General features: G+C 35.9%; 1 protein-coding gene across 1 annotated transcript; it reads right to left on the bottom strand.

The window, feature by feature from the left end:
- Positions 1 to 7,198: 7,198 nt before the first annotated feature.
- Positions 7,199 to 10,696, bottom strand: LOC140867567 (U-box domain-containing protein 52-like). The gene is made up of 4 exons (XM_073272639.1): positions 10,337 to 10,696; positions 8,717 to 8,835; positions 8,410 to 8,531; positions 7,199 to 7,501 (listed from the first exon to the last, which is right to left on the bottom strand). Exons 1-4 carry the CDS (start codon positions 10,596 to 10,598, stop codon positions 7,312 to 7,314), a joined length of 693 nt encoding a protein of 230 aa, XP_073128740.1. The 5' UTR covers positions 10,599 to 10,696; the 3' UTR covers positions 7,199 to 7,311.
- Between the last annotated feature and the right edge of the window lie 1,897 nt (positions 10,697 to 12,593).

The following is a 12,593-nucleotide window of genomic DNA, read 5'->3' on the forward strand; positions in this document are numbered from 1 at the left end:
AGATGTAGTGGTTTTGCCGTTGAGCGGATTTGATTTGATATTGGGTATGGACTGGTTGACAGTCAATGGAGCTTCGATTGATTTTCGTCGAAGGACAGTGTCAGTGAAACCGCCGGGAGGCGACCCGTTTACTTTTCATGCATCTCAAAGCAGTGATATTCCTCAGGTAATATCTCTTATTCAGGCGAGGAAGATGTTGAAACGGGGTTGCCGAGGTTTTCTAGCGAGTATTGTCACGGCCTCAGAACCAGCTAGTAGATCATTATCAGTGATAGAGGTGGTTCGTGATTTTTCAGACGTCTTTTCGGAGGATGTTGTAGGGATTCCACCAGTGAGAGAGGTGGAGTTCAGTATCGAATTATTGCCAGACACGGTTCCTATCTCAAAGGCACCATACAGACTTGCTCCTACCGAGATGAAAGAGTTGAAGGAGCAGATTCAGGAGTTATTAGAGAAAGGCTTTGTTCGTCCTAGCTTTTCTCAATGGGAAGCTCCAATGTTATTTGTGAAGAAGAAGGATGGCAGTATGAGACTGTGCATCGATTATCGAGAACTCAACAGAGTCACGGTGAAGAATAAGTACCCACTGCCGAGGATAGAGGACTTATTTGATCAGTTGCAGGGAGCTTCAGTGTTCTCCAAGATCGATCTGTGATCTGGTTATCATCAGCTGCGAGTTAGAGATGCAGACGCGTCCAAGACTGCTTTCCGGACACGTTATGGGCATTACGAGTTCTTAGTGATGCCATTTGGGATGACCAATGCTCCAGCGGTTTTCATGGATCTCATGAACCGGGTATTTCAGCCGTATCTTGATCAGTTCATCATAGTCTTCATTGATGATATCTTGATCTACTCTAGAAGCGTTGAGGAGCATAGGCAGCATCTACAGACAGCCTTGCAGACTTTGAGGGAGCATCGTTTGTTTGCCAAGTTCAGCAAGTGCGAGTTTTGGCTTGAGCAGGTGGCATTTCTTGGCCACATTATTTCTAGAGATGGGATCGCAGTGGATCAGTCGAAGGTTGAGGCAGTGCAGAAATGGGGTATTCCGAGGAATGCTTCGGAGATTCGCAGTTTCTTGGGTTTGGCAGGATATTATAGGAAGTTCATCAAGGGTTTTCCTCTATTGCAGTACCCTTGACTTCCTTAACCAAGAAGAATGCGAAGTTTATTTGGAGTTCAGACTGTCAGAGGAGTTTCGATCAACTGAAGAAAGCACTCACTACCGCACCGGTTTTGGCGATTACAGTACCACACGAGGAGTTAGTGGTATACACTGACGTGTCTAAGCTAGGTTTAGGCGCAGTACTTATGCAGTGTGGTAAGGTTATTGCTTATGCGTCAAGACAGTTGAAGATTCACGAGCAGAACTACCCGACACATTATTTGGAGTTAGTAGCAGTGGTCTTCGCTTTGAAAATCTGGAGGCACTATCTGTATGGTGAGAAGTGCAAGATTTTCACTGATCATAAGAGCCTCAAGTACTTCTTCACTCAGAAGGAGTTGAACATGAGGCAACAGAGATGGTTGGAGTTGGTGAAGGATTACGACTGTGACATTAGCTACCATCCAGGTAAAGCTAATGTAGTGGCCGATGCTTTGAGTCGGAAGTCGTCAGTGGTATCGTATTTGACAGTGCAGTTACCACTACAGAGCGAGATTCAGAGGTTTGATTTGGAGTTTTACTCGAGTGGTCATGCACCGAGCTTGTCAGTGTTGACGGTGCAACCGATTCTACGATATCGGATAAGAGATGGACAACCTACTGATGAGGAGTTACAGCGTTGGAGGCAGAGAGATGAGGCCAAGGGTGGTCTTCTTTATACAGTTGTGGATGGCATTGTTCAGTACCGTTGTAGGATGTGGGTACCGAACGTCGATCAGTTGAGAGCTGAGATTTTAGCAGAGTCTCACACATCCCCGGAAGTATGAAGATGTATCTAGATTTACAGCTATTGTATTGGTGGCCCGGGATGAAGAGAGACATCAGGAGAGTTGTGTCAGAGTGCTTAACTTGTCAGCAGGTCAAGGCAGAGCATCAGCGTCCAGCAGGACTTCTTAGACCTCTTCCTATTCCGGAATGAAAATGGAAGAACATTACGATGGACTTTGTAGTTGATTTATCGAGGAGTGCCAGAGGTTGCACAGCTATTTGGGTGATCGTGGATAGACTCACCAAGTCAGCTCATTTCTTGCCAGTGAGGACTACTTACTCATTGACACAGTATGCAGAGCTTTACATCAAGGAGATTGTTAGACTGCATGGCATACCAGTGTCGATGGTGTCAGACAGAGATCCGAGATTTACGTCTGCGTTCTGGAAGAGTTTACATACAGCATTGGGAACTCGACTACTGTTCAGCACAACTTTTCATCCCCAGACAGATGGTCAGTCTGAGAGGGTGATACAGATTCTTGAGGACTTACTGAGAGCCTGTGTCATCGATTTTCAGGGCTCATGGGAGACGAGATTGCTGTTAGCGGAGTTTACCTATAACAACAGCTTCCAGGCGTCTATAGGTATGGCTCCTTATGCAGCTTTGTATGGGAGGAGATGCAGATCTCCTCTTCATTGGGATGAGGTTGGAGAGAGGATCCTATTGGGTCCTGAGATAGTGCAGCAGACTGCTGATATTGTGACTCAGATTCGGGATCGCATGAGGACTGCTCAGAGTCGTCAGAAGAGTTATGCAGATACTCGACGACGAGATTTGGAATTCGCTGTAGGTGATCACGTATTCCTGAAGGTGTCACCTATGAAGGGAGTAGTACGATTTGGCTGGAGGGGCAAGCTTAACCCTAGATATATAGGGTCATTCGAGATCTTGGAGAGAGTTGGCACGTTGGCCTACCGTTTAGCTCTACCACCAGGGCTAGCGGCAATGCACAATGTATTCTATGTATCCATGCTTCGGAGATATGTCTCTAACCCGTCGCATGTGTTGAATTACGAGCCCTTGCAGTTGCCACATGATCTAGTTTATGAGGAGAGGCCAGTGCGGATCTTGGCTAGGGAGGAGCGGAGACTTAGGACGCGGGTCATACCGATGGTCAGAGTCTAGTGGCTGAATCACTCGGAGGAGGAAGCTACTTGGGAGACCGAGGCAGACATGAGGACTCGCTACCCGGAGTTGTTCGGATAAGTACTTTAATTTCGAGGACGAAATTCAAATTAAGGGGGGGAGAATTGTAACACCCAGTATTTTTAGTACGTAAATTCGCATGCATAATTAGGGATTTTATTTATTTAGAATTTTAGATTACGGGTTAAATAATTATGTGAAATTATTTGTGCATGTTTTAAGTTATTTTTAAGCATTTAACCCATAATTAGTGATTTTCATGATTTATGATAATTTAATTATTTTATCGCGTAGACGGGACCGTGGACGGATGAGATGACAACTTTCTACCCAAATTATTTTATGAGTCTTTTAGGAGCCCAAAAATATTATTTTGAGTTTTATTTCCTCAAAATTATCAGTATTTAATTTTATATAATTTTAGGAGTCCATTTTTATCCAAATTTAGCCAAAATATTGATTTTTAATTATCTTTAAAAATCCCATAATTTAATATTTCGAGATTTGTGATATTTAATTCAAGTTATAAATATTTTAAAAACTTAGGAACCTTTGTAATTATGTTATTATCTCCTAGATTATCTATTTTTCCAAAATTATTATCCTAAACTACCCAAACCATCGCCCAAATCCCCTATCACACGCTCATTCCATCTTCTACTTACCCTAAGCGCCCACAGCCGCCTCCATCACCTTTCCAATCGGCCAGCAGGCCCTAAGTCACCATAGCCGATTTTTGTTGAAGCTTCAAGTGGTTGTCATCGTTCCGTTGTCTCGGAATCGTCGCCTACGCATTCTAGCTCTCATCGTCGGTGATAGGCATGTTTTTCTTTCTCCTTTCTCGTACCATATCAGTGTTATATGTGTGTGTTGTGTGTGCATCGAAATTCTTCAAGAACTTTCAGAAAAGGAATCGGTTTTGACGCTTGTATCTTGTTCATATATGTTGCTTAATCATGCTCACGTTTTCTTCATCCATGGTGCGTCCAGCTGCTGGTCAGGGGTCCCTAGGTCGCGTGAGGGTGGTCTAGACTTGAGTGGCTCGAGTGGGTCGAGCCAAATAAGCCAAGACAGGCGCTGGTTCGAGTATGCAGAAACTCGCGCAGGTTTAGGATTCCGAGGAAGAGAGGTTCGTTCTCCTTCCTCAGGCCTTGGTTTGATGCATGGTTTGTTGGGTTTGAACCCTTTAGATGTGGGCTAGGTTCTTGGTGTGGTTATCCGGCCGGTGGGTGGCCGGAGCAGGGCGGCCGCCGGCGTTCTTTGCAACTGCTCGCAGCCACAACAGTATAGGGAAGAGGGGTGTTCGGGTTTAGGGTTTAGAGTGGATCCGGGTCGGGTTGTTGGGTCCGGGTTGGGTCTGGAAAGTCATGGGTTATGTTAGTTGGGTCCGGGTCTGGGTTAAGTGAGTCGGGCTCGGGTATTTTTATTTTTTAAGTTTTAAGTTTAATTAAGTGTTAAATGGGCCTAATTAAATCCCAAAAATTTAATTGGGTTCCATTTAATTATTTGGGTTGAATTTAATTGTTATTGGGCCAAGTATGTGCTAATGAGCTTTAATTAATTTGTTGGGCTTAGAAATGTGTTAACGGGCTTAAGTATGTTAATGGACCAGTCTCAGTGTTAATGGGCCAGAATTTAAGAAAATGGGCTTGAGTGTTAGGGCCAGCAGTTCAGTACAAACAATGAGAAATTGCATGTGTCCTAAATATATATTTAATTATTTTATGCATGAATGTTATTTTAGTATTTATATGTTAGTATAAAAATTAAATTAAATATATATGAAGGACACATTTTATTTAAGTACATGCATTCATGAAATAATTTTATGGCATGATTTAATGTTTAAGGTTGAGCTAGAAAATAATTTTTATGTTGGAAGTTGAAGTAGTGTGACAATTTAAGGGGGACAAGTCCCCACATGTTAAGGGCAGTTTACTGTCAATTTAAGGGTAGTTTACTACCAGTAAGAGGTGATTCGTCACCGCCGCATACGTTGGTTTTAAGAGACTGATCAGTCGAACCTTTTAAGTTTAAGGTTACACTACGAATATGACCATGCGATGTTAGAAAAATGATATGTTCAACAATGTTATGTATGTATTATATGATTATATTTAAGTTCAAGTTTAAGTAAGATTTTAAGTCATAATTCATGATTTTTTTTAAGCATGCTCATTCATGTATTCGTTATGTATTAGTATTCCAGTGATTTAAATTATTTTAAACCCTCGTTATGTTAGCATGTTGGGCCTCTAGACTCACTACACTTATATGGTGCAGATGAGTGCGTAGAGGAAGATGTAGTTCCTACCGGTGGTAAGGACGTATGAGCGGACATGCAGTGATCCCCCGTGACCGTCGGCTGAGTCTTTATGAATATTTTAAGAATTTTTAAACTCTGTTTTTTATTTATTTCTTTTATGTCTTTCCAGTGGTGAATTTTAGTACTATTTTATTAAATAATTTTTATTGCATGCAAACTTTTAAGGGAATTGTTTGACAGTATTTTATTTAAGTTTGACTCGGTTATTTAAGTAAAAATGTTGCATTTTATTTATGTTATTTTTAAATCTGTTTATTTTGTGCATATATATATGGGCATGTATGTACATCTATTTTACTTAGTATTATTTTAAAAAAAATTCCGCATATATTATTTTAGAATTTTTGGGTCGTTTCAGTTTGCATTGCAAAACAAAATCAGCGAACTTGAAGCACTCAACCAAAGTGGATCTTCATTTGATATGAAGCTGTGAATGCATAATTTTTATAAAAAAAATTCAACATATTCCGAACTTTTTTTTAGTATGCTCAAACTCAGAAGATGTACGAGCAAGATCATAGTCATTCATGGTTCGAAGATAAATCTTGGTTAATGTTGAAAGATCAATCAAAATGCATGGAAGATATGGTCGTTCGATAAATTTGCAGGAAGTTCGACGAATACTACGAAGAAGCTGAAGATTATTGTTTTTTTTAGTATGCTCAAACTCAGACGATGTACGAGCAAGATCGTAACTATTCATGGTCCGATGAGAAATCTTGGTTAGTGTTGAAGGATCAACCAAAATGGTAGATATTGTCGTTCGATAAATTTGTAGGAGGTTCAACGAATGCTACGAAGAAGCTGAAAAATATTGGTGGTGAATTATCTTCATCTCCTTTCTCCACATCATCTGATACACAAACCGTCGAACAAGGAGACGACATCCAAGAAGTGAGCAAAACCATTAGGCCGGAAGGAAGGAAGGCCTTCAAAAGGGTCATGAGAGGAGAAGGATCGAAAGATGCAAACATGGTAGAAATTTTGAAACACAATACATGAAGCAGAGGGAAAAAAAAAAAAAGACGATGAGATGACTACTTTGACAAAAGAGCATTATGCAACAATGACTCAAAATATGGAAAAGAACTTTGAAATGAGGATGATGAAGCACGAGATGAGGGAGAGGGACTGCATATGGAGCAACAAAATCGAATCATGGAGAAAGAATGATCTTTAATTAGTAATTTATTTCGTATGTATTTCATTATATTTTATTCGGTTTTAATCTTCTAAATTTATTTGTCTTATTTTTTATTTCATGTCTTTTTTTATTTCGTGTATTTTTTATCCTGTGTGTTTTTGTATTTCAAGTAAGTTTTAAATTTTAATTATGTGTATTTAAACTTTGTTATATTGATGTGCAATTTTATCATGTTTTTAAAAATATTAAATATAATAAAAAAATAATATTTCCACATCATTGCTACAATATCACAATATCACTGCAGAAACATACAATGATGTTATCAATGCTGACACAATCATGCGACCGAGTTATCAATATTACCACATCAACTTTCTCACATTGTTGAACATGCTCTTACTATTTATATGATTCATTCGAAGTAAAAAATTATTTTTAAATAAATTTAGGTAAGATGGAGATATCCGTCTCATAAAATTAACAAGTAAACTGAATTTATAAAAGTTTTTGTGTTTATCAAAACATACTATTAAAGTTATTTAATTTACTGTCACGAATGAATTAATACTAAATTATGAAAAATCTAAATCTATCTAATTACATTAAAGTTTTCATTACACAACTAAATTAAACTCGACGAAACCAACAATATCTTAAGTTTAGGAAAATCTCTTGTTCGAGATCCATTTATAATAAATCTCTTCGAGGATTATAAAAATTAATTAATAACCACGAGAGTGTACAAAAATAGTCTTTCATTCTACTTTGGCGGAAAAGCACACACACTCGAAAAAGTTCCTTTCGGAGTGTCGAGTGGCCGTCTGAGACTTGTGCACCTTGCAATGGGTCTCCATCTTCTTCCCATCGTATACAACTGTCACTTCACAAAATTCTGGTGCTTTCTTCTGAATGTATTCTCCTTTTCCTATCCCCTTTCTTGCTAGCCTGAAAACAATTCATGATCATTTGCCAATTAAACACATTTTCTTCCCCAGTCGATAATAGGATATAGTTTTTATTATCACAAAGATTCTGATGAAACGATCTAACATGTCAATTTTATAAGACAATATCCTCTTTAAATTGGGCCATAGAAAATATTAATTTTTATTGTAAACATGGACAGAGTTGATCCGACTCAAAAAAAAAATTCATAAAATTGTCTAACAAAATACACCTAAGATTTATTGTATACACTATAATATACATAACATAATACGCTGTGCCAATTGCCAACTGTCAACTTTCACACAACCGAATAACAATTATTCAAAGGAGAAAAAAAAAAATTGTTTAATAAATAATCAAAAGGGTTAATTATATATATACCTTATCTTATGATATTACGAAATTGCGAAAAATTCACTATTATATTAATTAACTCCTTGTTTTTAAAATTTGAACAAACATATTCATGAAAACACGTACGACCAAAGGACTGTGTTCTCAAAATTTGAAAACATAAAGATATATGTGCTCTAAAAATGAAAATATAAAAATTTAATAAAATATTCATTTTTTATAGGAAATTTTTAACATTACGATCGAGGATTTCCCAGAAGTAGTTTATGTACACAAACCTAATCAAAACTTAAAATTTATTTAGATAGATGATAGGCCAACTCATCCCTCCCTAACCCATAACCTAAATGAGCTAGCTACTCGTTTTCAAATAATTAAGTTACTAAAAAATTAGAACCCAACCCGTCTTTTTCTTGAGATATGTAGGTTGGATCAGTCTAATGGATCGAACCTAAATTGACATCTCTATTGACATTTACTTGTAACTATTCCATACTCTTTTTTATCAATATATATAATTTATTTCTACTTACAATAAGAACAAGGGTTACCAGCTTGTAAAGGGTGATTGCTTGGTACCCACAACAAGATGAGTGATATTAGCAACTGAAATGAGGTCTAATATTGCTTTGGCCGATGCACTGCTTTCCACCAGCATTGTGTCCACCGGAATCTGCATCATAAACATCATGTATATACACAATTTTCCGAGAATACGCGATGAATAAATCTCAAGAACCACCCAACAAGATCCCAAGATGGTCCTAATTAATTTTCCAAACTATTAGTTTGATTAACTCTAGAAAGATATTCTACGTCTCCCATTTCATCGAAATACCGGAGACAGATCGCGCATACTTTTGATTCATTGCAGAGGTTGATGTATTTTTGCAAGAGATGCTTTCTCCTATTGCTTTCTTCCTTGATGTAAACCTGCACCTGATCTTTGCTCAACTGGCTTCTTGATAGCCTTCCCACTGCCACACAAAATTGCGGGCGATGTTTAGGGACGATTTTCGGGTTTAAATGTAATAGTTTCTAGCTAAAATGAGATGCCAAAACATTTATTAGACAACTCTTGAGTCAGCACTAGTCATGCAATTATTCAAGCAGCATGTGATTCGTGATCATATATTAGAGTCTGTTTGGTCGGAGAAGTCATTAGACTAATAACACTTTTTTCTAAAAAAAAATAACTCTTCTCTTAAAAAGTTTAGTGTTTGGTTATAAAAACATTTTAAAAAACATTGAATTTTTTTTAAAATAAAGTTTAGTGTTTGGTTATAAAAACTATTTTAACTAAAAACTTAAAAATGTTTTTTTAGAACTAACATTTTGAGTTTTGAATAAAATTTTCAACTTTTCCTATCAAGAAATAAAAAATAAATAAAACAAGAGAGAAAATTGCATATATCACCCCTGTAAAATCCCGAATTTGCTAATAACTCCCTATGAAATTTTTTTAAGCTAATAACCCCCTGTGATTCTAGATTTGTAGCATATAGACTCTTTTCAGTTAACAATTGACAAAAATACACTTGCTTAAATAAATAATTAAATTAATTTTGTTTTATAATTCTATATTTAATTGAGTAAAATAATCAAATTTTATTTAAATAACTATGAAAATTATATATAATTATTTTATCATAATCTTTGTCATACACGAAATATATTTTAATATTAAATTATCTTATAACATTAAGGGCATTTTAGTCATTTTTTAGCCAGAAGGGGGTGTATGCTACAAATTTAGAATCATAAGGGGCTTCTAGCTCAAAAAAATTTCATAGAAAACTATCAGCAAACACACGATTTCACAGGGATGATATATGCAATTTACCCAAAAAAAAAACAGTACTTTTCAATATTTATCCAAACTTAAAAGTAGCTTCTACTCTTTTATCAATGAAAACATTACTTAACTTTTTTTAGTTTTTTTTTTTAAGCTACAACTTCTATATCCAAACTTACCCGGTTAGCCAACTCGCTAATCCACTAAGAGCCCCCATAGCACCCGATCGAACTCCATCGTGACATATGTTGAATATTAATCCGGGTTCTTTTCCGAATACAACCACAATCTTGGGTGGTGAATCTAGCAAGAACTCCAAACTAAGGTAGTGTTTGCAACCTCTAAAAATAAGTGATTATGGAGATTTTTTTCATTAATTTGTGAAGTGAATCTCCATAATCACTTATTTTTAAAGGTTGCAAACACTACCTTAAATATCTGGTGGACTAGAATATCCATGTTATGACATTCGAAATATGTTGCTCAAATTGGAATACATGTTTTTTTGCCGGCCTAAAATTATGGCACGCTCGCATCTACAAATTTTGTGCAAACACATGTCCATTCATCAGAATCCTAAACAAACCACAACACCCAAAATAGTCATAGAAAAAGAGCACAAAACTGGAAACCTAGCTTATATATATCTGAAGCAAAGATAGAAGGAACTGAAGGAACCGCACCTGGGGTAGGGATGTAAGCGAGGGGCGCGAAGACGTGCACCAGAAAAACGCGACTTCCGGGGGACGTCACGGCATGATCAAGTGCCCATTTGACTAAATGCAAGTCGTTCTTTCCGACCGCAACATATACATCATTGGCCCCTACATCTAGACTGGTCACTATGCTCATGCTTTCCTCTCCGATCTCTACGATTTCGGGCGACGGTGCCGGCCAATTACGATACTGCCCCTCCTCTATGGACATGGATTTCTCTCCTTCCATGTATGTTAATTAAGGGTCTTCCTGGCTCTATATGCTTTTACTTTTTCAACAAAAGAGATTCATGCAACAAGAAGAAAAGTACAAATTGAGTAAAGGGATGAAAAAAGGGTCGTTGCTTTCTAAGCTATGAGGATAAAAAAAGACATAAAAAAATAGTTTTGGTGATGCTTGTTTCTCCTTTTTTATATGAAAAATAATTTTATTGAAACTAGATACATAAGGTGAGGAAAAAGTCTTGAGTTGATTATAATATATTTAAAATTTTCCTGAATTTTCAATATTTAAACTGTCAAATTATCTTTTAGTAACTTGTAATATAATAAATGTGATCGAACACTTATCGTTTTACTAAAATCTATTATTAATGGTGATAATAATGATAATCAAATCTTTTAAACTATATATATCCCACCAACGAGACCAAGTTAGATTTTTACGTGAAATTTGTGGGTTGTAAGATGTCACAATCCATTATTTTTTATAATCAACAAGTACTTTGGTTTCCTTTAGTGCATAGCCACATGCCACCCCCACTAGGAATTTGGGTTGCCTGGAAGAGACATTATCAATTTGTACGTTGTTCGTCTTGTGGAGATGATTAGTGGAAGCTTGGGGGCATACTTCAACCACTCTTTTTTGGAAAAAAAGTTTTTCTCTAAAAAGCGCGAAAAATTATTTTTTTAAAAAAAGACACGAAAAAACAACGATTAAAAATAAAATGTGAGCAAAATTTTCGTTTCGGATAAAAAAGTGAAAAAACGATTAACTTTTTGATGGATCATATTAAGCGCTAATTTAAAATAACAAAATGGTAAACAAAAAAAACACTAAATACATTAAATATATTGTCATGAACTCTTCCTTTCTTTGCGACAAAAGGATTCCACTTTTTCATACAACGATCGACAAAAAGTTTTACTTCACACTAGTTGTGATTTGAGACGTATGTAATTGATATATAACTTGAAAATTTATTTATTTATTCTTAAAATTTTTATATTTATGTGTTATTTAATCTATTAATATAGTTATATAATTAAAATTATAATAAAAGGTAAAACATTTTTTCGTGTTTGATCTTGTACTAAACCCATTTTAATTGTAAAACTTAAGGTTTGATCGTGACATTTTTTAATTTAGAACATTTGGAAAAGGTTTTGGCTAAAAAGATAATTGGGTGAATGAGTTTGAATTATTAACGATAGAAACAAGCAAGTGGTGGTGATATAGCCACTTCTCCTTCTCACGCAAACAGTACTACCTAAGAAAATTTAATCAGTCATGTTGTCGTGAATAGATAATCTTAGGAAGGTGAGAACAGTGCCGTATTTGAGATTTTCTTGGTCTTAATCGAATTTTTTGAACATAGGCCTCCTTAAAATGAACTATGAATTTTATCATTTAAAACTATAAAATATAAAATAAAACATACAAATTTTAGGAGTTATTATTTATATATAAAACTCAAAAAAAAATAGAACATTCAAAATATTAATGTGATTTTAAACCTAACAGTATCTTTATATATCTATATATATATAATAATAGAACTGATTTTTTTGGGCTCCCTCCAATCTTGGGCCTTGAAGCGAATGACTTCATCAGATTGTGCTCAAGTCCCGCCCTGGGTGAAAATCGAGATATCATGTTTGAGTCTCGATTATAACAAATCTCCTCGTATGAACAAACAAGTTAACAGTGGTGAGATGATGTGACTTGAATGATATTAGGATGATAAAGCAATATAATTCAATAAGATCTAATTATGCACAATCTTACTTTTTTTTTGTTGAGCTTAACCAAACAATGAATATAATAAAAATGAATAATCAATCAATATCTTATTATCTATATTAATTAATGATATCTAAATATACAAACACACATGCATGCGTACGAGTATATTATATTTTTGTAAAAGATACCATAGTGGAGTAGTGGTCATTGTGTTGATGGAGAAATGTTAAAACAATAAATATCTTGTTTGGGTTTCAA

Source organism: Henckelia pumila, chromosome 4 (assembly GCF_033568475.1).
Source record: "Henckelia pumila isolate YLH828 chromosome 4, ASM3356847v2, whole genome shotgun sequence".
In the NCBI taxonomy this organism is placed as follows: Eukaryota; Viridiplantae; Streptophyta; class Magnoliopsida; order Lamiales; family Gesneriaceae; genus Henckelia; species Henckelia pumila.